The sequence below is a fragment of the Temnothorax nylanderi genome, unplaced genomic scaffold, assembly GCF_030848795.1.
Source record: "Temnothorax nylanderi isolate EJ_2023f unplaced genomic scaffold, tnyl_v1.0 TNYL_tig0170_pilon, whole genome shotgun sequence".
Classification (NCBI taxonomy): domain Eukaryota; kingdom Metazoa; phylum Arthropoda; class Insecta; order Hymenoptera; family Formicidae; genus Temnothorax; species Temnothorax nylanderi.
The window spans coordinates 183638-211612 of NW_027249232.1; the positions used below are offsets into that span (position 1 = coordinate 183638).

General features: G+C 38.1%; 1 protein-coding gene across 3 annotated transcripts in view; it reads right to left on the reverse strand.

Annotated features, from left to right (window-relative positions):
* LOC139777974 (uncharacterized) overlaps positions 1-21065 on the reverse strand; it is a 51816-nt gene extending 30751 nt beyond the window's left edge. Inside the window, exon 1 of one of the 3 annotated variants that reach the window (XM_071715702.1) lies at positions 20545-21065. In XM_071715702.1, coding sequence (XP_071571803.1) covers positions 20545-20592 — 48 coding nt within the window. In that variant the 5' untranslated portion in view covers positions 20593-21065. Of the gene's footprint in view, positions 1-8141; positions 8219-20544 lie in introns of those variants that run through there. The other 2 variants (XM_071715701.1, XM_071715703.1) reach the window with 2 other exon arrangements.
* Between the last annotated feature and the right edge of the window lie 6910 nt (positions 21066-27975).

A 27975-nucleotide genomic window follows, 5' to 3' on the forward strand; every position in this document is an offset into this window, starting at 1 on the left:
GATTTTTTCTTCGTTTCTTCAAATAACGCATAATGCTTTGAATAAACATTTACATTATTCATAATTATCTTTAATTATTTTAAATTTAGAGAACAAAAGTATTTTTCATCATGGTTTTTTTAAATCGATCTCGATTGATGACAGAAAATAATATAAAACGTTCGACACAAACGGTATTATTTGATCAACTACATATTATAATTTGCTGCACTCACCTCCCTTCCCTTATTCGCGCGTTTAAATTCTAGTAAATAATTAAATCGATTAATTTAATGTAGTTCGTGGGAACGTTAAACTACGTCATTTACATCGGAATTTCCACGAACACGAGCAACATGCGATGCGCATCACGCTTGCTATTTATTTGCAACGTATTTAATCAAGAAGCGATGGAATATATATATACACGACATATACGTGGAAACAATAAGAAACCGCAACAAATATCTCAGATACATTGTCATGTCAATGCTGTCGTACAAGGCCGGGCATCTCCTATCACCGCGTGTGCTTAATCAAACGCAGAGAAACGGTCTAAATGAATTATTCAACGATTCACAAGCGTGTAAAACAGAATACGTGCATCAATGGAAAATTAACACGCGAATGAAAAGCTCGCACGCCGCACGTGCTTTTCATAATTTCTTACGCTTATTGTTAAATTTATCGATTTAGTCACATCGTATATTAGCATGCTAATTTACAGTTGCTTGGGAATGCGACGCGTAGAAGCTGTTATAAATTAATTTTTAACTAGAGATGAATTGAATTTTATTTCGCAATTGAGTTAATTCGATTCATTTTATTGGTAATGTTAGCGGAAATAATGAATTGCACGGGAATAAAATTATTATATCGTTCGAATCTCATGCATTCATCCTTTGCGCATTTATCCATTCGTTACCATTGAAGATTAATCGCCACCACGGCGATGCACTAGTTTGCAGCCGCATTCGCAAAAGGTATTTGCCATTCAACCGGTAATTTGTTAGCCTTAGAGAGTTCTCTCTCTCTTTCTCGGGAACTCCCGACGGTACATATGCTGAAGTTGTATAAGGCAAATTATTTCCCGGTGACAATTCAAAGGTAGTAGCTATTTCCAGGCTACGGTCTACGCGAGCCTAAAGTCAAGTAGTACTTCGTAAGCCACGCGCGACGGACTCGCCGTATTTGTTCCCCTACCGTGCGTTAAAGGCAATCTATCTTGTACTCCTTTTATTGTTACAATGACACTCGCCGTTTGGTGTATGTGACACGCATAGCCTTCGCGGTCGTACAGCACTCGCTTGATTTGCGGTGAGCAGATCATCTTTTATTTAATTATTATACCGGATAGAAATTTATGTAGCCCAAAAACTAGCTTACAACTTTGAGAAATAAACAATAAATTTCCTATTTGTCCGTAATATCCAATAGGTATCATCCACTAAATACATCAGAAAAATAGTGGATTTAAAAATTTATTGGTTTGCGTAGCAAAAAACTGGTAATTTAATTTTCCAAAGCAACTTATTTTTTACTCTACCCGTATTTGATCGTATAACAATGTTCAATTTTAATTTAAGTTTAAATACCGATCAAACTGTTCGAAATAAAATAAGCACATTCAGAACCGGAAGAAAGAATCGAGAAAATTTTAGTCTGTTGTCAAATCCCTCGTGTTTAAGGGAGATTTGAAATTTTCAAATTATTGCCGGGGACATCTAGAGATGAAGGCAAGATAAATTCGCTCTGACGTGTTATATAAAGCTACGTTTACAGGAGAGACAGACCAACAGCTTTCTCTATTTCTCTCCATATTTCTCTATTTAGATATATTCCTCTATTTTTATTCGTAAAGGATCGTTGATTAAAAAAGCAGTTAAATGAAAAATTAGTAACTACGAGCAAATGGATTTGCATTAAATTAGTGATATTTCCTGGATTATAACGAGTAAAGAAATAAAAATGCGCGTTTGACGCAACACCTGCGTACTCGACTTTGACATTTTATGCACAAAGATTTATGATTATCGTTTCTTGTGTGCGATCGATTGCTGTATAAAGAAACAGTGAAGTTATTTCTTTTAATCTCTTAAAAAAGTATACAACACAATATATTGTCTGTAGTAAAAAAAAGGAATATTTAATAAACATTATAATCAGTATTTATACCTTAAATGTTATATTCAATTTTTGTAATAAGTTACGTTTATTCAACCATTATATTCTCACTGAAATATTACCATTAGTAAAACATTTATATAAAAATCTACCTCCTTTGTGTTGTCTCCTTTTGTGTTTTTTATAGTGTTTAACAATTTTAAATACTATGAATACCTACTATACTTTAAATATCCCATGTGCGAATTTCATAAAGGCTCAGTGCTGGCTTGGTACTGGTGCCAGAGTTACCAGTACTGGCTGACGATTCTGGGCCAGTACAAGCTAAGATCGGGGTCATTAGTCGGGCAATGTCGGAATGATAACACGGGTCCCAGTCTTGGCGCCAACTTTGGCCCGACACAGAGTACTAGTACGGGGACAACACTGATTGCCAGTATTGGGCCAACTCTTGGCGCCAACTTTGGCCCGACACAGAGTACTAGTACACAGTAAAAAATCGTGCGTCCAAATGTTAAAATTTTCTTGTGTTACCAAGATTTGACTATTATTTCAATGTAAAATTAACATACAACAGCTATGTTATTATTTTCGTAACATTTTCATGTGTTATATTTATGTCAACGTGATAACTAACACTTTATGTATGTCATTTAGAAATTGAATATTATTTTGAGTTCTTTTAACATAATTATTTCAAAAAATCAACACGTCTTAAAGTTATTTTAACATAAACAAAAGTTAAAGTAAATCTTCAAATAATCGTAAACTTTGACATATAAAATAATCAAATTTACTAAAATATGTGTTAATATAACTCAAAATAAAATGTATAATATACATTTCGTAAGAGTTACATTAAATCAGACGGAGCAAAATGTTATATCGACATTTTGTACAAGTTATTTTTACATTATACTTAAAGTTAAAAGAACACATATAAATGTAAAATATAGTGTTAATAAATTAACATTTCTAATTTGTCAACAAGTAACACACGATGAATGAGTTATTTTAACATAAAATTTAGAGTGGACTTTCTGGGACATTTGAAAAATGTTACAATTAACATTTTATTTTTTACTGTGTACGGGGATAACACTGATTGCCATATCATACTCGCGGCGTGTTGCTTTCGTGCCGCGGTCGTTACTTCCGGCGCCGCTCGAGCAAAAAGCTTTCTAAATCCCCTCGCGGCGTGTTGCTTTCGCGCGGTTGTTACCTCCGGCGCCGCTCGAGCGAGAATTTCTCCAAGTCCAATTCGGTCTTTCGATACTCGTGGCAATGCTGTGTTCGTATAAGTTACACGACGGTGGCGATCGACTACGAGCGCGAGCGAACGGAAAACGATGCTCCCCGCATCGACTTCGTCGTATGTGCCCCTTTCGTGTACGTATTCCATGGAATTGTGCACAAACGTTTTACACATTTGTACGGACCAAGCGAAACGCGTTTGCACGTCCGTACGTATCGCTCGTGTCGCTCGGCTCGCCGAGCGCACCGCACCTCTTATAGTACCCAACCGGCCGGCCGAGCGATCGGCGACGCACGGTCGTACGCACGGTCGCTTACGGGCGCTGGAGGCGAAATATCGAGACCATCGGGACTTGACCGCTGAGAGCGACGACGACGGCATGAACGCGGTCGTTACCTCCGGCGTGGGCTCTAGCGAAAACTCCCCTCGCGGCGTGTTGCTTTCGCGCGGTTGTTACCTCCGGCGCCGCCCGAGCGAAAATTTTCTAAGTCGACCCAATACATGCCCAGTACTGAGCCGACTCTCGGCCGTAGATCAATATCATTTCTGGCCTTATACACGGTCAGTACTGAGACGAGACTCGGCTCAGAACAGAATATGGTTGCATGGGGGTATTGGCACAATACTGATCTAGCGGTTTATCCGTACTGGGGCAGCACCACCCATCAAGTCTTGGCAGCCAATATTGTGCCACTTCTGGGCCATGCGGACAACTCTGGCAGAAGTCCGACATTCGCACATGGGATACTATTAAATTATTCTTAAATGTACTATTATATTAAGTCATTAGTCCATATCTATATATTAAATATATTATTAAATTATATATATTTAAATATACTATTAAATACTGTAAGTATTTAACAGTTTTAAAACTACTAACAATGAAAATATTATTGGCTTTCTCTTTCTCCCTCGTGTGAACGCAAACGATGATAAAAAAACTTGAGGGGAATAAAATCTCTTACCCGATCAGACGAAAATTCAAAATTCGAAAAAATTAAAAAACGGATCTTACATAAAGCAGAGAGGGTCCAACAGTTTATGACACCCGATTTTATCTTAGTGCGGCCTTTTTACGGTATCAGTACGCCATCGTATGCAATAAAAGGATTCCTACGACCCGACGTGACGGTTCTGGATGATAAATGTGCTAAACAGCGCGTCAATATAAAAGAGATAACGGTAAATGCCGCGAATATACGATTTGATCGTAAATCTTCACGCGCCCTCGCGCGCCAGCACAATTGCACACCTCTCGATTTTGTCCCCTCGTTCGTTTTTTCATCTTCGCGCATCAGATTTTATCCGCATTTCCATTCAAAAAATTTGAAATTGTTGCGATAACGACTCACTAAATTAATATTCCAAACAAATAAAAATGCTAAATATACAAATAATATATATGTGCGTACGTTTTATCGATGCTTGCAATAACCTTGCAAAAGCCAGATACATAAAAACCAGTACAATATATGGTGAAAAGTTGTTTATTTTATTAGACTTTAAAAATAGCACCTTCTATTTACCGAATTATTTAAATGCAACAGGTTTTAGATAAAACCATCTCTTATTTTGGATAATCAGATATTGCGTGGATGATTTAATTGTTTGATATTGGAAGCATATCTATTATTAGCAAATTAAATGTAAATTGTTTTCTGATTAAAAATTATCTTTGAAATAACTTTTCCAATTTGCCTTTGATTTCAAGTTACCGTAATTGATTTATTGACTCTGTCGTATTTTTGCGTTTGCAATGAAAAAAATTTTATCGTTTCTCTTGTTTTTTTTTAGTATTATTGCACGTTGGTAGACTTTTAAATCTATATGTCGTTGGTATATAGAAGTTTTAATTAGTCAGAACATTTTTTTCTCGTGAAATGATATTCTCAATTAACTTATTTATTCATAGTTTTTATATATATAATATATATTCTGTACTTATGTACATCATATAATTTTAATATATGTACAAGTTATAATTACTGCATAATAAATCTTTTACTTTTATTACTTTATAACAAATTAATAATGCAACATTTTTTGCATTTTTATTACATAATATTGATAATGATAAATCGTGGGCAGATGTTGTTATAGTTATAGATAAAATATAAAGTTATAGTTAAATGTTATATTAAATATAAAGCTATAGTTAAACATAGTTAAAATATAATGTTATAGTTAAAATAATCTATTTTTTTGCTCAGGTACCTTTTACCGAGTCGGCGATTGATGACTTTTGAATAATATTGATTTATTCACGTTTGAGAAATAAGATTCGAATAAAAACCATTCTACGGTTCCTATTATAGACAAGGCGTTACGAGACGATAAAAATAGCGTGAATGATCCAATTATTTAAGAGTCGAGAAATCTCCGTTACGCAAATCATCGTAACGATCTCCTCCTCTATCTGTGAAAACGCGTCATGTTCGATCATGGTTCCGTGGGAATTACGTTTCTGGCAAGGTTCATAAATCATTCGAGCCTCGACAGGGAAATAACGAAAAAGCGCTAAGCCGATTTGCTAGAAGGACGAAAAATGACGCGATCTTTCTCGAAAGCACTTTTCACGCGAGTGCGTCGAAATGGAAGGGTTGCAACAAGTGAGATTCGAATCATACATCCAACCCCGAATTATTTGTTGCTTGCAAATATGCAGCGTTGCACGACGCATATATGCAAAATTTCATTTTTTTCATTATTAAAAGCTTTTATTTTATAGGTTTTTTTGCATGTACTACAATTAGTTTAATTAGTTTCTTTTCCCATACGCGCACACAAGCACTATAAAGACGCGTAATGAAATAATAAAGAACTTATCGACTATATAAAATATAAAAAGATTGTAGCAGTAAAATCCTCAATATTGACTGCAAAAGCAATTATAATGCATCACCGTGATAGTTTCCGCTAAATTAATTTCTACTAAATTACGATTGCATTCCAATTACCTATCGCTACCTCGCTGTCTATTAATATTTGTACAATTTCGTACACGATTAATCGAAACGCAATCAGATAGCTCGCTAGAGTAGAGTTACGCAAAATGCGTCATTCGTGCGCGGCTGACATTTTGCAAATGTTGTCAGCTCACATTAGACTAACGCGAGGATATTATCGCGTTTGTGCCTCGTGTTTATTCATTACGGCGCCGTGTATCAACGCAGTTTAGCAAAGTTAAGCCGTGATTAATGGCCGACAGCCGAGGCACGTAATTAGAATGCAAAACCCATCGATGTTTCGCGCGTGATGGAGCCTAATCGGGTCCAACGCGATTCGCGCAGCCGCGTTTTCTTGCAGGACTTCTTTTCCCGCAGGATGGCGAATAAAAGCGAGGATGTGTGTTTTTTTTCACGACGTGTAAGAACAGCGATGTGGCGCGTGCGAACAATCCAGTGAATATAATGTCCCAAATCGGGACATATGACATCTTAAAGATGTCATTAAGATGTCTTACAGACGTCATATGTCCCGATTTGGGACGTGCGTACTGTCTGGGAAACCAATCGCGCAATAGCCTACCGGAATTTCATCGCCTCTGCGTGGGATGCCATATGTTAAAAATCACCCCGACATTTTTCGCCGATCGACGGCTTCCAATTTCGGAACCTGACCTACTTTCGACCGACCCGAATGGGGCAATAAGGGTTTTATGACCATTCATATGTGGATGTAGTAACTCCTGCGGTGTGTTAATCATAAAATATTCTATTCTTGTTCAAGGTTACGCTTGGTATTATCTGAGTGGGAAAACGAATCTTGAACCCTAGCAAATCTAGGACGGCTCGTCGTCACTGCACGCAATATATTTGCGACAAGATCTTTCTCGGTGCTTCTACATTTTCATTTGTCAATTTTGTAATCTCTCTCTTTCTCTTTCTTGATTTAATTCGTATTCTCTGCTTCTTGTAGAATCTGTCGTTTATATTTTTATATTTATATTTTTACAACATATGTTTTCAATTTTATAACATATGTGACAACTTTATTCGATTAATTCAATTAATAATAACGATAATCTCTCAAAGCATCCGTTTGAAAAGTTTTCCGACATTATTATCTTCATAATCGCGAGGTAATTATAGATTAGACTTTATTCCAGTAATTTCATACGTTAGAGAATTTTAATTTCCTTAAAAAAAAATCACCTTGTATGTACCATCGGCCCGATCGATGAACTCGTCTATCGAAAAGTTATATCCGTCATTTGTCACTCAGTCTCCCGCATGACATTTCGCGTCTCGCGGAGACTACGCCTTCATTCTAATTCTCCCGCTCTAATTCCGACAGTCTCATTAGAACAATTCCTCCTCGTCGGCAGAATCCCGACGTCCTTCCCCGTACGTCGGCGTCGCAGCCTCTTCTGGTGCAACGGTGGCATAACAGGTTGTGCGTCACTGAGAGAGCGCGAACGCCTAATTCTCATTAATCAGCGAGGAACGCGGCGCGAGACGCACGTCAGTTATGACATTCGGAGGCTTCGCGATGCCTCGCCCTCCAGCTCGTCTCGTGAACTACCCTTATAAAACTAATCCCGCAGCACGTAGTCTCGTGTCTTTTCTATTATTCTGGAAAACCTATTAAAAACCTGGGGAAAAAACGGTCGCGGTCGCCGGTAGAACGACACGTGAAACGCGAGTGTAACGGCGAATCGAAGAGTGAGAGAGAAAGAGTGGGTGTGCGCGGAAATAGAGATCGGAAGGGACGACGGGTGCGACGGAGGGACGACGACGCGCTGGCTGGTGGTGAATGAACGAGAATTGGATTCACTAACCTGCCTGGCCAGTCCGCCGAGTCCGGAAACCGTGGAGCAACTGAGAGAGATGGTAGCGTCGAGGCGACTGTCCGCGGCTCCACTGCCTTGGCCGTACGAAACCCACCCCCGCGGCCGCCTTCTCTCTCTCCGCCACCCCCGTCGTCGATCCTGCCACCACGCCGCCGGGGTCCCTGTTCCTTGCGCTAAACGAGGATGCTCTTGGAACCTCGCTCTCTCTCACGCCCCGTTCATGCTTTCATTCGCCTCCTTTCCTCTCTCTCTCTCTCTCTCTCTCTCTCTCTCTCTCTCTCTCTCTCTCTCTCTCTCTCTCTCTCTCTCTCTCTCTCTCTCTCTCTTTCTCTTTCTCTTTCTCTTGCTCCTCCTCCACTTCCTCCTTCTTCTCCTTTTCCTTCTCCTTTTCCCCTCTCACACCTTTCCCTACGTCACCCCCCGACCATCTCGTTTCTATCTCACTCGCCCGTTCTTTGTCACGCTTTCTTCCGTTTCTTTTTTAGGAGATTCTGGGACTCCACCTTCGCGCAGGATTCCTCTCGGTCTGTCAACCCCCTCTCTCTCGCGCCTCCCCGCTGCTGAATTTTCCCCTAAAAACCATCCTATGGACGAACGTACGTCCGGGAAACTGCACCCCTCTCTCGTCAGTGACGTAGTTGTCGGTTGGGGAGCCCGCGAATTTTGCGGGCGGCGAAACGTCGAGTAATTGATGCGTTAAATCCGCTCGTTATTTCTGGGAAATAACGTGGGATTAGGATACGCCACGTGTGGCTTTAGATAATAAGGCAAATAGAACCGCATGTGCATGTGCAGCGTGCGTTAAATCACCTGGATTCTCAAAGCCGGACCGATCGATATATCCTCCTGGTTATAAATTTTTTGGAAAAAGCGAGTGTAAAGGAAAAGTTTAATCTCTTAATTGCACGCAAGTAGGTCACGAGGAAGTATCTAAAAATGAACGAAAATGATGTTAATGAGATATTTTTTTTCGATATTATATAATAATGAGGCAACGTAGCTCGTCGAGAAGTAGACGAGTGAAAAGGGAGAAGAGAGATCTAACTATTCCGGAATACCTGAAAGCCTCTTTTGTACCGTCGTCTTGATAGAATCCTCACCTCGCTGCAAAATCGGAAGACCCTTTTCCTCCGTCCACCGTCTTACGTTTTTAGAAAACGCGCGCGACGCGAGAGATGATTTTCCGTGAAATACATTTTATCCGATGTCTCGTCGGAAAATCAGTCGGATCCGCGAGAGCAAAATATTGCAGCGCACGTAAACGCTCCGGAAATAAACGCGACGCCCATTACGCCAGTTCCTCGAGGTCTGGGTAAGCACTGCATCATATGAAATGTCAAAGGCTAGCCTTCGCGCGCGGCTACATAGAGGGAACTTAATATTTTTTCGCCCACGTATCCTGTGGGTCAGTCAGAGGGAGAAATTGCGAAAGGAACTCTGGCCGCGCGCTGAGGCCAATGGGCTCATAGAGCCGCCATGCGAGAGGTAATAGCTTCTTGTTGACCTAAGTAAATTGCGCCGTCGAAAACATCGGGAAAAAACCAGTCCGCACGACGTTCGGAGAATTATCCGCCCCGTTATCCGCTTTTCCGTTTTGGAAGACCGAGTTTCTCCGACGGTCCATTTGTCCGCGCGTTGAGCGTTGATTAATGTTGTGGCAATGTGGATTAAATATATTTATCGGCAATATTTTACAATACTAATTAAATATGCGACACGCGCACAATATAGATAAAGTTATAAAAGTTCCCTAGTAGCACAATATCTTGGCAACATGTTGGCTGAATATTGGTTGTATTGGGATTGTCTTGGCCAATATTTCCCAATGTACAGCTAATATTGGTTAACAAAATGCAAGTGCACTGCCAATATTAGCTCAAAAAGAGAGAACGTTTACTTTACAATATAGTACCAACATGAAAGATTAGTCGCTACCCAACATAAAAATTGGTTATATATATATTGTTAGCCAATATTGCTCCAATAAAGTTGTGCTACTAGGATTATAATTGAAAAATTTAATCGCGTAGATTTGGAAATAATTTTACTTATTTACTCGACATTGTTAAACCGAGGATTGTTTACGCAAAGGCGGCAATAAAGCAATAAAGAAGCATCACGCGAAAAGCAACGAAAGATATATTCACTTATCGAGAAATCTTTTCGGCACAATCTACGAGATAATTTAAGTTCTATTGAAACACGGAGTTACATCAGAACCTGCACTTATGTTCGTTTCATCCTCGCGGCTCCTTAATTATATTAATGAACTTGCCGGCGGCTAAGTGCGGAAGGGCTTTCCGAGCTTGCAAACTTTGGAGTGAAAAACACCAATGAGGCGAACAGACAGCGGCGGAAGCTCGTGGCGGCAAAGTGTACGGCGAACTTTTCCCATTTTAGCCGTCCCTTCGAAGAGGTATTTCCACCCTAATCTTTACCGTGACTGAAAGGACGGGCGAAAAGTAATAAGAGAGGCGATTGAATCGACGGCTGTTTAATCTTACGACCACGCAAACCGAGCGTGTTAGATTTATTTGCTTTCGGAAAGGAAGATAGCCATTCTTCGCGCGCGGAGAATATGCAAAATATTCGATTTGCGGGTTATTCGCGCGTTAAGTCGAGTACGGGGAATAACGGGGGAGTCGAGGACTTGTTATTTATTACGTAATCGCCGTATCGGGAGGTTAGCTCTTCGCGAAAGCTGCGAAATTCATTCACGTTGTGGTTCCGGGATTAAAGGGTAAAACGGTACGAAGAAGATACTCGGGGGCGAGAAGCCGCGGCGAGCGAGCTATAACGATTTTGACTCCCGGATACTTGTTGCGCAGGCGAGCTGAAACTTAGCTTCTTTAAGCTATATTGACTGCAACTAGGCTATGTCCTACCCTCGAAAAAAGTCCGGGTAGCCAGGGATGCAACTTCGCAGCAACGCACGATTAGTCTTTCGACGAACAAAGATTTTTATCGATTAATTAACTATTATTGGATATTATTATTTACTTCAAATATTTGTGATATTTTATTTATTTAACATTATAAAGGCGAGCATATAATTAATTTAAGCAACACATATCAAGACATACTTTTTTAATGAATAAAAAAATAGACACATTAGTTGTAATAACTGATAACAATAAACATAAATAATTAATTTTAATTGCATTAAATAACAAAGAGGTAAATCATAATTGAAAAAAAGCTTGTCAAATTTTTCAAAAATCCTTTTTCTGGTGCCAACTCCAATATTTGAAGAGCTCGATTATGATCTTTGGGGTATATAACGCCTACGCGTTTAATATAGCACAGCACGAATTGTTACGACGTTAGTTATTACGAGAAATGAAAAGATATGTGCGACAATGCCGGATCTATTAATATTGAATTGGAAGTGTACGCTGTCAGCAAGAAAATTAGAGCAATGTGAATCGCGTGATTATATCACAGCAATTATTTCACACGCAGACGTTTATCGTGCCGAGAACAGTTTTAAAAAATATTTAAGATATTATCTATCGCAGTAATAACGATCTAACATTAGTGTACGATAAGAATCCGTAAATGAAATTAATATGAAACAGCGATTGGTGCTGGAGTTATTTCATATGGGGGAGAAATAATAAAGCGGAATAATAAAGCGGAGAAAAATTATTTAGTATAAGTTTCATATAAGTGCAAACAAGCGTGCAGTTGTTAGTTAAAACTTTTCTTTTATTTGTACAAAAGGACTTTAAAGTAAATACTTTTACCGTTGGTATAAAATCTACTTCGTCTAATGTCTTGTCGTGAACGCCATTCGATAGATGCTATCGATACGCTAAAATGTAAATTATAGTGATTTAAATTATCACATCTTATCTGGTAAAACGCAGTCCTTATCTAGTAAAAAAAAATAAGCGTTGATTTTTTTCGCACATTAAGCCAAATAGTTTTAGCCACTTTTTATCGCGAAAGGAAAAGGCATCGGCGCAATGTCGATATAACGAGTAATTAATACGTCCGGGCGGCAAATGAATCAGAAAAGTTTCTCGCATCGACAATTTCTCTCACGGGTGCTTGCATCGAAATACGAATCTCTCTCTCTCTCGTAAAATAGAGCTTTGTGCTTCGCACCTGACGCCATTATGGCCGGACAATGTATGTGTGCCGTGTCAACAATGGATGTCACGCCGCAGTGACGCACATTGTGCCACCCTGGGAAGTCCTCCTCGAAATAGTCCGATGAATCAGATCGGGGAAGTTACAGATCCCGGATGATCGAATTAAATGTGGGTGGCGGTTAATAGGAAATTAAGATTAATCATTTGGCCGCTGATTCCTTTTTCTCGTCAACGACCCTTTTAGGGGGACATAATACGGCAAGTGTCGCCGCAGGCGATAAAGTGGGAAAGAAATTTTACCTTTTACTATCACGTAAATTACGTAATACGGTGAAAGAATTATCGTTATAACGTGCGTCTATGTATAGAAGCTACCGAGAAGTTTTTTTTGCTATATTAATAAGAAGATGAGGTTGGTACAATATATATTTTAGACATTCTTTTTTTATCAAATTTTTTATTACGAACACTTTTCATAAGGCTGTTATATATCTCAGTACTGAAATTAACCTCCGCGCGCAAAATTCTATTCATTCACGGAGAAAATTGCTACGGTTGTTACAACAACATTCTCTATGATTGAAAAAGAAATGTATGTGAATTCAAGTTAAATTGATATTACATTGAATGTAGCTGTTAAGATATGCTCATTTATACAGTTTTCATAACCGTAGTTCTTACGATACGTGACATTCGGTTACAATACCCTCGTATATGGTTGCCTCAACCAAAGAATTATTGCTATCTCTCTTATGTGGTCTGCAGCACAAATATTATGGTTGAGAGATCCATAAGATATAGCTGCACGGTACAGCACTGAATCACTGCATGATTGAGAGTTTAGTTCCATTGCGCGCGCAAAAGAATTTCTGCATAGAATAAAGTGGATTTGATAAGGATGTTTTAACTTTATAAATATACTTTTTTCATAAATATATTTATGAACACAAAATTTCGTAATGAGCCGACACTGGTTTCTGACATTCACCCGACATTAAGAAATATTACATCATATATCATCCAATTCAAAATTTTATTACTCTTTTTAAACTGAATTTGTTTCTTAAGATGATTTTTGAAAAATTATATATTTGCGCTGGTTATGACATATGTAGACTATATATAACACTCACATTAAATTAAGAAGTAGTCTACCACGTAAGGCAGTTGGCTCACGATCCAGAGGTCCCGAGTTCGAATCCCCACCAAGGTAAGTTTTTTTCAAATACGAGAAAATATTTATAATCGTAGACTGCATCTTAAGAAACAAATTTAGTTAAAAAATAGTAATAAAATTTTGAAATAAATAATTTTTTTTGTCGGGTCAATATTTGTTCATTATGGTTGTAACATCCATATATTATGGTTGCAACATCCATATAGTAGCTACCCTCACTAAGGTTAGGGCAACCATATAGGTCACTTCCAGAGTACTATGGTTTCCATAACCCTTTTGTATGGATGGGCGAAAATTAACATTATTATTCTGTTGTAGCAACCGTAACTTTTTCTCCGTGTTAATAATTCAGTTAGTCCGTTAAAAAATGAGATAAGATGAGATGTTTGACAACTTTGAAGGATCTGTTCAAGATCTCTTCGATCCTCGATAATTGCTTCGGAGACGAGAAATGCAGATGAAGATTTGAGTTTGAGAAAGTTGTATAGCTTCGACGCATCAATATGCAAAATCTCGGTATTAAGTTAAATTACAGTCGAGATTGATCGTGATACAAACTAAAACTTTATAATCGATAAAATATTCTCTCTCTCTCTCTCTCTCTCTCTCTCTCTCTCTCTCTCTCTCTCTCTCTCTCTCTCTCTCTATATATATATATATATATATATATATATATGAATAAAAGGGTGCAAATAATTTTTTGCATGCAAATCTTTTAACATTAATTAGGTGACGTTGGAAAATATTTCGGAAAATAGTTTCTCCGTTGACTGCATTGTACAAATCTATATTGCTCATAAAGTTAATGTCAATATATTGCTTTTTTACGATTATATTACTTTTCTTGATATCTTTTTAATATAAAGTGTTTCCACAAGGCAATATCCAATATCCAATAGTAAATTTTTATTTGCACCTTAATTTTTTTACTTTAATTTTTTATGGCTTTTATTATAATTTTTACTTAAAAGTAATTTAAAATATCTTTTTTATTTTATATAAAAGATAATTTTGTAAATTAAATCCATATATTTGTGACAGTACGCAGTTCTCATTTAGATACGTATATTTGCTACTTTGTCTCTCTTTGCTCTTAAACAGGATTCTTTAATGTCAATCGTGTTTTTAGCCGATGTGCGGAAGTGTAATAAGCGTAGGATGAGGTTTATTATGTAAAGAAGCTATACGCCCTTGCGGTCAATTTTTAGGAAACTGTATGTACTAGAAACACAGTCGGAGGGGTAAGCAGAGAGAGTGAGAGAGACGGAGAGAGGAAATCGACAGACAGAATGTAGAGGAGCGTGGGAGGTAGACAAGGGTGGAAACGACGAGGATATCGGGACAAGTACGGTCCTTCACTCAGGTACTCGTGGTACGCGCATTTTCGACAAACATCGAGCGCATAGTTTTAGTAAAGTTCTCGCGCGCATTATATGTTTCATCTTCACTAGGTATTAATTCTGTCTTCAGGTATACGAGGGAGGAGGGAGGTACATGGATACGCTTAGCGGAATTTACGCGTAGGCGTAAGGTGTCCAATCGTATGAAAGTTTAGAAAATTTGGAACGCATAGTTAGTCCAAATTGGATGTTTTCCTAAAGTTGTCCACAATCTCTTTCAAGGATATTAATCTTCTTCATTCTTATTTAGAGAATATCTTTTTTGACATGTAAATCTTAAAATGAGATTATACAGCGTTAAACAAAGATAAATTACTTGCATTAAAGTCTTATATGTATCTAGTTTAATAAGGAAAAATATATTTTTATTATTTAAAAATAATTTTTATTAATGGAAAGCAAAAAATATTGGATAGAGAATAACAGTACTTTCAAACCAAAAATATTCATATTATAACGATAAAGACAGTTTAATCTTATTTTAAAATTCAATATTCTCTATGCGTAAATACAAATAATGTTGACTCAATTTTATTATGTTACAATGAAGAAGAAGAAATCGGAAGAAGAAGACATCATTAGCATCCAAATAATCATTGTACTCTTTATGTGACAATTATAATATTCGAATTAAATTATAATATTCTTGAAATACAAGAATATAACATTCTTTTAAGAAAATTATATATTCTTGCTTATATATGAAACAATGTTTGTGTTGATTTGAATATATATTTGTCTTGATTAAAGACTAATTTTTTTCTGCGTGGCAAACGGGTTAATACTTTTCAATTTTTTAAATACTTTTTCTGGAACAGACTGCGTGCTAGAAGACGCAGATTTACGAAAAGATATTTCTTTCCTCTTTTTGTTTCGAGTGCATATTGGATATTCTTTGTTTTCTCAATCAAAATTTCAAGATTCGCGCGTTCTACAACATCTTGTTTTATTATAATAATATTATTGCGTACTTTACACAATAACGAATCGGGAATGCTTTCATATTCACATTTCAAATTTATTATTTTAATTTCTAGTTACTTATTTAGGTCTCGTAGGAACGTGTTGTGAATTATAGTTCCAGCTTCAAGTTCTCTAATTTAATTCTTTTCGTTGTCTTTCACGCTAAGGCGATTATGAGGCCAAGCGAGGCAGACGAGTAGCGAATGGGGGCACTAACGAATAATTAATTTAATAATTGTCGTCCACCCTAATATAATATAGTGTAAGCTTTCTGCATCAAGTAACGAGTAAGTAAATCGTAACCAAGCGCGTCGTAAATTCGTATATTAAATTCAATGACACGCAATGCGAAATCGAGGCGTCGCCCGTATATTGGTCATCATTCATACTTATAATGTGTGTGTCAGTATGCGTGTGTCCTACATCTCGAGCGAATCGGCTGCATCGAGCGCAACGAGATTTAACCGATGGGATAAATATTTGTGATTATTTTTGACCAAATAATGCACACGCAATTTGTAAATTGTGTCAATTTACGTGTCGCATAAAATTGCGTATGTATATGCAATTAATGATAAATGTTATTTCCGCTTGCAGAAGAATGGTGAAAGGAAATGTAAACCGAAAAATGGATTACGTTTAATAAAAAGTAAATCGGATTTATAAAATAATAAGTCGTGCGTACAAATCGCATTGCAATAATAAATCGACAATAATCACTTGTTTAATCCTCTGATAACCATAATATATCACGAGGTATTTCATAATGAAATTTCGGTTGGCTGATATATTCTACGTAACGTAAAATTTGATATTTCCGTTAAAATATATATCTCTGCAATGTGTAATTTCCGAGAACATCGGCTTTGATATCTTATGTTTCTGTTGAAACGAAGATATTAATAATAACGAAGATATTAATAATAAAGTATAGAATTTCTGGATGTAAATTAAAAGCACGTAACTGAGCAGGCGACGCTTTATTGAATGAAGAAATCTCGAAGCTGTGCAGTTGCACAGTTCGCTGTACAGTTTCCCATTCTGCGGACATTTGTCAAAATATAGAAGCGCTTTCGACGGTAAAATTTCGCAGAGCGAAAATAAAAATGCAGCTTTAAAAGTGCCAGCGTTTTAGACGGTTTCACAAATAGAAGGAAAAAATGACTGTGGAATTTATTATAATATATTTGAAGCGTACGTAGATGCCCCGATGCGTTTCACTTGTAATTGATTTTAATCACTTAATTATTTCATCGCCCGCGTATAACGATTGTAGAGAGGTCCAGGTTCGAATCCTGGCTGTGGTGATATTTTTCGCAATAAATTCTTTACAGTGACTTAATAAGGATGTTTATTAACATCAAAAGTTAAATCAATTATCGAGTTAAGTATGTGGATTTACTCTTCCAACAAAAAACCGACAAATAATCGGCGCGCAGTTTATTAAGTTAGAAAAAGTATATAAAATTCACACAGAAATATTATTATTAGACTACCAAGTTATTAGACTATTCAGCCTGACTAAAAATGGCATCTTCTCTCTAATTTATTTAATTTATCTATTTTCTTTTAGGCTCTCACACACAGTTTTCCTTGAATTTTTCTATTTTATACAGCGATCATCTTTGCGATTTTCTATTATGTTATTTATTAAAATTTAATATCGCTCATTTGCGTACAATCTTCTCTACATGTTTCGCTTTTAACTGATTTAAGTGAGACAAGTTAAATTAGTCACGAAAAGTTTCTCAAAAGTGAAACGACTCTAAGAGCTACTATCGCGCTTTGATTGCTATAATTTACATACAAGGACATTAGAGGAGGATATTCAATGAACGTGATAAGCTATTCGTACTTGTACTACAAACGATCGCCAACGGTGTCCCTAATGACAAGGGATGCTGGGGATGCAGATTACCTCAATGACCGCCCGCCATGCATTTCCAAGAATGCGCAATAACCTTTGCACGTTAGAAATGTTAGGCATACTTGATGTACGTTATTTCGGAGAGTGTAACTATGATGCTATATGAATGCGCTGGAACTATTTCCTCACTTTCGACAGAGAGAAGTCTCGAGAGCGAAAATTACACTTCTTTCACGTGATCAATTCTCGTCCAGCGGTTCTAACGAGAAGTGTTGCAGCTGCATTTCAATAAATTAGAACTCTAAATCATGCAATTAATGTAATATCAAAATGATCAATTACAGCATTTGTATTGTATATTTGTAATTCCTTAAATTTTAAATAATTTAATTACGTTTGATAGTATTGCTTAATTAATTTTATCTGAAAATATAATCAGAACGCGGCCATCTACCTCTGCTGATTACTCGCAGAATAATTATGCGTAATGGTAGCCTTTGTCTGCGGGAAAATCCGTGTCATCGCGACGCAAAGTGAATTAAAGTCGCCTCGGATGCCGCGAATTGTCTTAATAAATGGAATTTATTAATTCCACGCCCATGATACTCCGCGCGCGAGTCAAGGAGAAATATGAGCTATAATTTTCCCAGGAATTTCTCGTGATTGTCCTTTTAAGTGATAGCGATACGTTGCTTAATTAGGTTCCAGCCTGCGGAGAACGAACGTGCACTCCAGTATCTGCGCGCCACGGCAGCCCCATTACACTATTAGGAAATCTAATAATACTTTCTATAATACCATTATCACTTTAGACTGCAACGTCACTTCCTGCAAACATATTTTACGAAAACGTATCGCCGTAAAGGTAAGACCGTAAAATTTTCAAGAGAGAAATAAAAAGGATAGTTAAACAGTATCGTAAAGAAATTAAGTGCTTAATAACAATAAAATAAAGCTATGAAAATTTTATCGGTTCTTGTAAACGTAACGTGGATATGCGAAACTTTTGCAAATAATAGCTTCATTATAAAAAACCTAGTCACTGTAAGCACAAAGTTTTAACAATACGACTTTCTGTGAGAAATTGTATTTAACCGTGCAACTTCTCTCTGCGCGAATGAATCCATTTAATATTAGCAATTAGCGTTTATTAAATTCTTTGTACCTCGACTTCCTCTTTTGACAAATAGGAATCCACTCAGCCCAGAGTATCTTTTCCCGCGACGGCACACGCCCTCACGCGCTCTCTTTGTCTCACTCTATGACATCATAAATCTCTCGACTCTTCTCTTGCCTCGCTGCGCAACATCTCTTATAACCCTCCTCTAAATCTACACATGCCACATGATATCTACTAGACAGTGAAATCCGACCCGGTGGATCAGTATCGTGTCAATAATTCTGAACGGAGGATCAACATATCGGCAGAAACAATTTCGCGCGAATGGAATATCCCGTGGGATTCGCCTTCGCGAATCACACCGCGTAAGCCTGCAATTTGTTGCAAGGATCGAGAGAGTAATTTTATATCGCCGTATACGTGAGACGTAGCTCTCGATTACGAAGGGATTGATGAATTTGCGAACGTAAGAGGAAATATCAGGTACCTCGGTCATTATATTCTGGACCTTATAACACTAGATATTTAATTAAATATTTACCATGATAGCATACGTGCAATTATTTATGGATTTTGTTATTATATATATATGTTCTGTACAATTTATATGTATTTAAATGATGTACATACGAATAATATAAGCGCACTCAACATTTTGATATTTTTTTAAGGAAAAAAGTATTAAAATAGCAATTTATACTTTTATATTTTATACATTTCTTGTTGTATCTTCTCTTGCGTATATTTATAGTAATTCAGACGTTTTAAATCTTTCGCAAGCGATGTAAATGCAAAGCAGATTACACGCTGGTCATTTCCGCGTAATTCTCCGACTTATATTAGAATAAAAGACCGTTCCTCGGATTCCCCGTTTTCCCGCGAAAGAGGTGCCTGCGGTCGATTCCTCGAAAGTATCCAGAGAGAAGCTCTTCTCCGAAAGCTCATGTTAAAATGTACAGTAACATTCTGTGAATGGGGATTAAACAATAAAGTGAATTAAAAGTAAGGATTCTCGCTCCCGGGAGAGGAGACGCGCCAATTGGAAATTGCGGGGAGATTAGGAAAGTTAATAGGCTGAGAGACCAGAGACCGAAATGAGTCCCCGAGTACGAGTTTGTACCTAGTCTAGAATGCGCGAACCGCTCTCCGATTCCATTCACTCCGTCCGTTACTATACGCTTCCAGGGACGACGTGACTACTGGCTGCCCTATAAATGCCACGACGGAACATGGACGCGCTCGGATCTTGCATCATTGTTACAAACCATTCTTGCCGAGCTCATGATATACATATGTATATATATATATATATATATATATATAGAGACTCCCAAGTAAATGTTAGTTGAAATTTACTGAAATTTAATCGACTCTATTTCTGGTCAGAAATAGAATTGGAGCAAGGCAGGAAGTCAGTTAAATAACCCTATAAATTTTAGTTAATTGGTCAATTAGCAGTAGCACGATATAATGGTTCTTTACCGATAATTACTTTGTCCTTATAAATATCAGTCAAAGTTAACGCAAGTTGTTTTCTTTTATATTCTTCTAAGAACAAGATTTATAAAAGAAGAGGTCATAAGAATTGGTTGAAATTGATTGTCTTTTCCTAATTGAATTTATAAAAAAGAGGAAATTAATCGGATAAATTCAATGTTGACAGATATTCAATGTTTACAGGTTTATGAAAGTATTAATTAAACACGCTTTTCGATTGATATCGACGAATGTGTTTATGAGAATATGTATGTAGAGTTGCAGACTCACCGACACGTCGAGCTTCCTCGGCAGCGTGAAGCTAGCCCGCGGCAACATCGCGAGTGAAAACTGAAAATTTATGAATGAACAGTAATACAGCTGGCCCGGTCGATAGAGCGGCACCCCGCATGCCCTCGCGCCGACCCACCCTCGGCGTAGTAATCAATATAGAAGAGGGGGTTAGGGCGACGAGGGGTATGGCGGGCGCGCCAAGTCCATTCAGTAGAAACGGCAGGCCTTGCTATTGATTGCGTGGGCAGCTAAAAGGGACTCCCCCACTTTCGGCCATTCAGCGGACCGCAGCAGCCTGTGGGGATGGCAGGGGTAACCTGCCAGGGGTGAGGCTCCTGAAGTGGTGGATGATGTGTGCATGGTCTATATGTTTGCATTTGTATGTATGGTATGTCTGTGTGCGCCGCGGGCGCGCATGTATATACGGGAAAGTGAGTGGAAGTGGCGTAGGTGGAAAACGAGGAAGGGGAAACAGCATTTTCTATGAGAGTCAGGGCTGGCCGTAATTTTCGGGCGCTATAATTTTCCAGGCGGCGTTTAGAAGGTTGCAAATAGATGCGCGCAAATATCTTTAGTAGCAAAAAAGCAGAAATTTTGCTGACCTTAATAAGTCTCTAAGATGGCTGATCTTTCTTTAGTCTGAGATAAAATTCGAGGCAAATTACGGAATAATATTGGTTATTTCATTATCTTGAAGGAATTTATTTGCAATGTGTATCTGATTTACCAATTATCGATCGAGGATATATAGTATATTTATTTAAAATTGGTTTTCATTCTGATGTGTGTGCGCGCGCGCGCGTGTATATGTAATTTATTGTAACAGATATTAATTTTATTACTATTTTTAATATATTTTGAAAAGGAAAGATGCTTAAGTATTTACAATAATGGATGTCATTTTTATTATTACTGGAATTAATTATAAATATATATTCATTTCTGTACTCTCGGACAGCACACATGTTCAAAAGCGGGACATAAGACGTCTAAAAGATATCTTTTAGACATCTTTTAGACGTCTTTTAGACGTCTTACGAAAAAAATATGGCTAAAAGACGTCTAAAATTTTATATCCCGATTTTGGACATTGTGCTGTCTGGGTCATATATAATAAATAGTTTTTCTCCAACTTTTGTAATAAAAATCGTAGACCTACAGGTTTAACAATATAAACGATATTTATCACAATGCAATGTGAAAAATATTGCTTTGATATTTGAATTATGTCAAGCAACTTAAGGTTTTCGATATTAACTGGATTTAAAATTGATTTTATATCTTATCAGATTATTTATTTATAATTGAGGAAGCTAAAATCGAAAACTCGATTACAAGCTTGATGTTTTGGCAAAATTTGTCATGTGACTTGCTTTTGGAAAGCTAAATCAAACGTATTTATACTTGTAAAACAATTTGTCATATAATTGTAGAAATCTTTAAAGTGTTTAAAGTATATAACAAATTTTGTTGTTGTTGTTGTTGTTATTGTTGTGGTGCTACAGATTAATTTGAGCTTTACTCTTCTGAATTAGGATTGGAGACTTCTTTTTCAAAGAGATTGTTAGCGTCACGCCCAAAACAATTGTAATAAAATTGTATAATAAATGAATTATATTGTGATAATTGTTTTTAATATAACTCCTTTCAATTCATTTTTCATACAATATATATATATGGATAAACTATTATTTATGTCGCCAATTTTTGTTTGATCTGCAGTTGATAACTTATCAACTATTGATATTATTTTCACTCCCAGCAAATTTTACAACCCAGATAACCATAAATATTGGCACGATGGCCGCATAATGCACGTACGCGTGCAATGGCATGCTGTCATGTGATGTCCAGATACTGCCGCATCTGACGAGCACAGTGACGGCACATTGCGCTTAACGGGCAATGCAGGCAACATGCTAGCATTTTGCAGGTCAAAATTTTCGGCATCGTGCATAAGATAACAAACAATACTTATCGTGATAGCACCGTGCTAGCACTGTCTGCTTATCCCTTAATACGTTTTATAAATAACTTCAGTCCGCATTCATAAAAAAATAAAATTGTTTTTTCTGTCACATTTGTCTATACTTACAGAGGGTGATTTTATCGAAGGTTGGTATATTAGTTCTCATGCTATCAATCGTCAATTTATTTTTACCTCGATAGCCAAGCGTGCTAGCACGACAGTGCACGCTGTGCTCAGCATGCAAACACTATGCTGTCTCTGTGTCACTTTTACATCAATATTATATATATATGTATATGTACACATATATATATATATATATATATATATATATATATATATATATTGTGTGTACACACACACACACACACACACACACACACACACACACACACATACATATATGTATATAATATACGTAATGTATACATGTAGGGTATTTACGCCGCAGAAGTCAGAAAAAATAGAAGGAATAAAGATAGGTACTTGCTCGCAATCACACTGTTATGTGCCTTTATGCCATATATAAGAGCCACCGCACAAGCCTGTCGTATTGGTAACGTGGCGTAGCGGAACGTAACGTAGGTCAACGCACAAGAAACGTAAGCGGTTACGGCACTATACGTGAAAGAAAACGCGAGAAAATCGATCGCGATCCGAGGCACCTATTAAGTATAATGCATATAAAATATTTTGTATTAAAAATAGAACAGTTAACAATTAATAACAGTTAATAACAATTAATAACAATAACAATTTATAATAATTTTACTATACAGGGTGAATCATTGAAGGTGTTAGAGGTTATATTTCTGAAACTGAACAAGATATGAAATTCTTATTTTCCAGCGACTGTTTGATATCGAAAAGCGAACATTGTGTGACGAAATTAATTTTTTTTCATCCGTTTCGATACCAAACAGTTGCTAGAAAATAAGAATTTCATATTTCGTTCAATTTCAGAAATATTAGCCTGTAACACCTTAAATGATTCACCCTGCATATAAATTTAATTTTACTAAACTATTGTAAGTAGTAATAATATAAATATCAAGTAAGCTTGTATAAATTGGATTTATTTTTATACGTAGGGGAGACCGGGGCCTAACCGTCAGTTTTTTTTCGGTGCCGATTTTTAACAAGAAAATAAATAATTTTAGTTAAATGTGGTATACCACTGTAAAGAGTGAACCTTTAGCTACAAAATTTATATAGGAAATTTTTATTTACGTCGCTTTGTTTAACCGGTATAGAGCGAAAACGACAACGGTGGAAAAATTGAAATCTAAAAAATGCCGGGGTTTAACCGTCACACTGCATTTTCAATACATATACGTACATCTAATCCTGAAAAATGATATAATACATCTTAATAATTGTTTTTTAAGAGAAAAATATAAAAATTTATTTAAAATTTTTATGCGAAACATTATTAAAAAATAGTTACGAGGGTTCCTCTTTCCGCAGAAGTCACTCGCCCGACTTGTTTCACTCCTCGACGTCCGATGACTCTATTCGGTGTCTGAACGGTTGTAATTCCCGTCTCATCCATATTCCATATGCAGTGAGCCTGGAAATGCCCGGAAATGCCTTGGAAATGCACCCGGACTGCTTACTGACGGATTAACCCCAAACACAAGTTTCAGGTTTGATCGCCCACAAAATATTAGACATCAACGATAATGAAAAAACTACACTGGATTCGTGTTCAGCATGCATTACTCTTTATAATCACGTACCTCGAGATTTGGAGAGCAAATATTATTGCAGATATTACAAAATTTCCACGCGCAGAAAATGTAACTTTCACCTTCCGAAAACACGTTTGCCCTCGTAAAAATAATAACACGGCAGGTAACCTGCCGAAACTCCGTTGGTCACATGGGTACCATAAGCAGCGTTTACAATGTTAATAGCGAGTTCGCACAATATACAGGTTCCGAGATATTTAATTTGACGGTTCAACCCCGGCGACGGTTAGGCCCCGGTCTCCCCTATAGGATAGGACAAAGCTGGAATTATACCGCGTGCATTCAGTTATTTATTGGACGAATTACGTTTGTTGGAAGCACAAGAATAACATAGTACGAGTTTGCTTTCGCATTTCTTTAAATATGGATCATCACTATAGCCAGTGTTATAATACTAACGAAGATGTGCCAGACGTGATGATGGAAGAACATGTAGGTGATACAGATACAGAAAATGCATCTGCTAACGATATCAGTGTCCCAGAAAAAATGGGTGATGATTACCTCATCGAATTATACAGAGAAAGAAGATTTCTGTATGACAAAAGTCATCAAGACTTTAGAGACAATGAATTAAAAAATAATGCCTGGAAGGAGATTTCATCTATCATGCAAAGTAAAAACATGGGTAAGTATGGATCTTTTTTGCAACGTGATAGTATTAGAATTAAATAGAGAAGATGCCATATATTCAAAATGATATTATACCAATATGTATCTAATATATTGGGTGTACAACTTAATTCGGTCCGTTTTTTTGCTTGAAAAACGCATTTATTTGAACGATAAAATGAATTAATACCTTATTCAAAGTACTGTCCATCGCTAGCCACTACTTTTTCCCATCTTTCTGGCAATTTATGGATTCCGTCGCGGAAGAAGCGTTCATCTTTTGAAGCCAAGAATGAATCGAACCAATTTTTGATACCCTGTTCTGAAGTGAAGCGTATTCCAGTCAAAGCGTTCTGCATCGATCGAAACAAATGGTAGTCGGAAGGGGCAAGGTCTGGGCTATAAGGCGGGTGAGCCAGAACTTCCCATCCGATATTTTCCAAATAGTTTTTAACCGGAACAGCAACATGAGGCCGAGCGTTGTCATGGTGAAAGATTATGGATTCGTGTTGTTACGTCCAACCCCGGGATTAGGATAAGAAAATCTGGGAAGCGAAGGAAAGGCTAACCAGAGGGGTCGGGGTAAGGAAGGACGCAACTCGAAGCTTAAGAATACTGCTCGCAGGTACGCGCTCTGCGGCGCGTGGCGCGAGCCCGAACGCACTTTTATGACTCAGGAAGGGTCAACGTCTGTAGGGACGCTAAGACGCCTTCCGTGAGCGGTGCGATCGTCGGTCCTCTTTTGAGTCAAGGAATTTAATCCCTTTAACTCGGGATCGGACCTCGTGCAATTTCGAGAGGGAGATGAGTAGGGGAAGTCTTAGATTAGAATGAATGGAGATGCTTCTAACATAAATACTTAATTTTATTTGACATAGGTAAGATGTTATTTAGTATATAAAAAAAATAATAATTAACTATAGACTATATAGGCGTTAATAAAATGTGTATGTGTATACAATAAAACAAAGGAGAGTTGTGTAAACGGTTGTTGTACATTATGCGGATTCTGGACGATTTGCGTGGTTACATTTAATGAAATTCTCTATTGAGGCGAAACATATGAGAATTAAAATAAATAAAGTGTATTTTATAATTGCTATTCCAAGGTTATCATCTCGGGTTGGTCTATTTCCTCGAGATTTATAACGGTCGAGGCGGTTGACGGGGCCGGAGACGGAGTTCGGGAAGAGGAGGGGGAGTCGGGAGGTTCGAGGAGGGCGGCCGGATCGCGGTTGACGGGGACCACGCGAAATGGGGCCACCCGACAAACCGGACGATAAGGTGCGGGGGAAAACCGAGATGGGAGGATAATGGGGCGAGATCGTATGACGGGACGACACTGTTGTGAGGAACAGGGTTCCTCTGAGAAGGCTGGTAGGGGCGGTGGAGTGGCGAGACGCGAAGCACCGGGCTGTGTGGAACAAGGTTCTTCCGGTTCCCTGCGCGCCCGCTTGTGGCGACGTCTCCCGTGTTTCGCGGCGTTTCGCGACTTCTTATTGGTGGGACCGGCCGAATCCACTACGAATTAGCGGATTGTTAAAATTTAAGTCCGTCACGTGCGGGGAAGTCTCCTCATGCTTTGGAGAATAAATCTAAGGAGTACTTTTCGAGTCCACCAACGAGTCAGCTAACTCAAAGCAATATACCCCGAGTCCGCCTACCCAGCTAACCCAAAGCAGTGTACCCCGAGTCCGCCTACCCAGCTAACCCAAAGCAGTGTACCCCGAGTCCACCGACGAGTCAGTTAACTCAGAGCAACATACCTTGGATCCGCCGAGCCAGCTAACTCAAAGCAACATACCCCGAGTCCACCGAGCCAGCTAACTCAAAGCAAAGGAGATTGTTCGGAATCGACCGATAAATCGGCTAATTCGGAACAGGGGTAGCAAGAGGGATGGAAGGGTTATACTGGGAGACTTCCCTAACGCGTGGATATATGAAGAAGAAGGGGAGAATATATATACATATATATATATATATATATATATGGTGTGTGTAGAACTTACTACTTGTCGCTGATCGAATAGCTGGTTCTTTTGAAATAGCTGGCTCTCCTTGGGTCCTGTGGATAGGCTCTCGTTGGCACTCGATGGGTTTAAGTTCACGCACAGAATTTAACTTAAACTCAAGATGAGATTTGAATCTGGCGCAGTAAATTGAAAGGAGGCGAGGCGGCGAGATGATCTGGCTGAAGAGGAGCTGGGCAAGCGGGCAAGTCCTGCGATGTCGCGATTTATATAGGAAAGTTCTAAGGATGGGAAGGGTGAATTGCGTGTGGGATGTGTCAGGTTTTCATTTTGGGAACTTCTGGTTGGCGGGATGTTTCTAATTTTTGTCTGAAGGATTTCTTATTGGGCGAGATGTTTCTCACCCAAGAGCTAGATTCTTAAGTCTTTGCCTATCCTAGAAGCTTAGAGACGGTTATCGGTTTTTCCGGCTGTTCATTGGTAAAGCCCCCACTGTCTTATCGGGGTGCAACCCAGCGATTCTTCCAGTGACTCATTTGTTTTTGACTATTGCCGATCTTCACCTTTTTATTAGGGGTCCTTATTTATCTCGCGACCCTCTTCTTATGTTAACAGACGATCCATACCTCTCGATCTTAAGTGCAAACAGAAACTTCCACCATGTGTATTTTAGAACACGTCTTAGGCTTTGTTTCTGTTTGTCGGAAACATCGTACGAGCAACCCTCGATCGATGCAATAAAGATCTTTACCAATTTTATCTGCGACTAAGGCCCCTTTCGCGCGTCATGTCGCCGGGTGGGCCAGACAACTGATAGAGTTCGTCTGGGAGGTCGCTTTTAGTTCCTCGAGCAAATAGGCAGTTTGATCGTAAAAAAAAAGGAATGCGAGGAGATCAAACCTCGCTTGCCGATCGATAACCGTCTGCGCTTAGTTTACTTATCTTAAACCTAGGGCTATCTTAGGTACCTAAGAATTCTCGCGAAAAAGGGGAATCGTGGAGTCTGCAGGACGTATAACAGTGTCTGGTCACATATTCTGGACGTTTTTCGGCTACAGCTCGCTTTAAACGGATTAATTGTTGCCTGTAGAAGTCTCCCGTGATGGTTTGACCAGGTTTTAGCAGC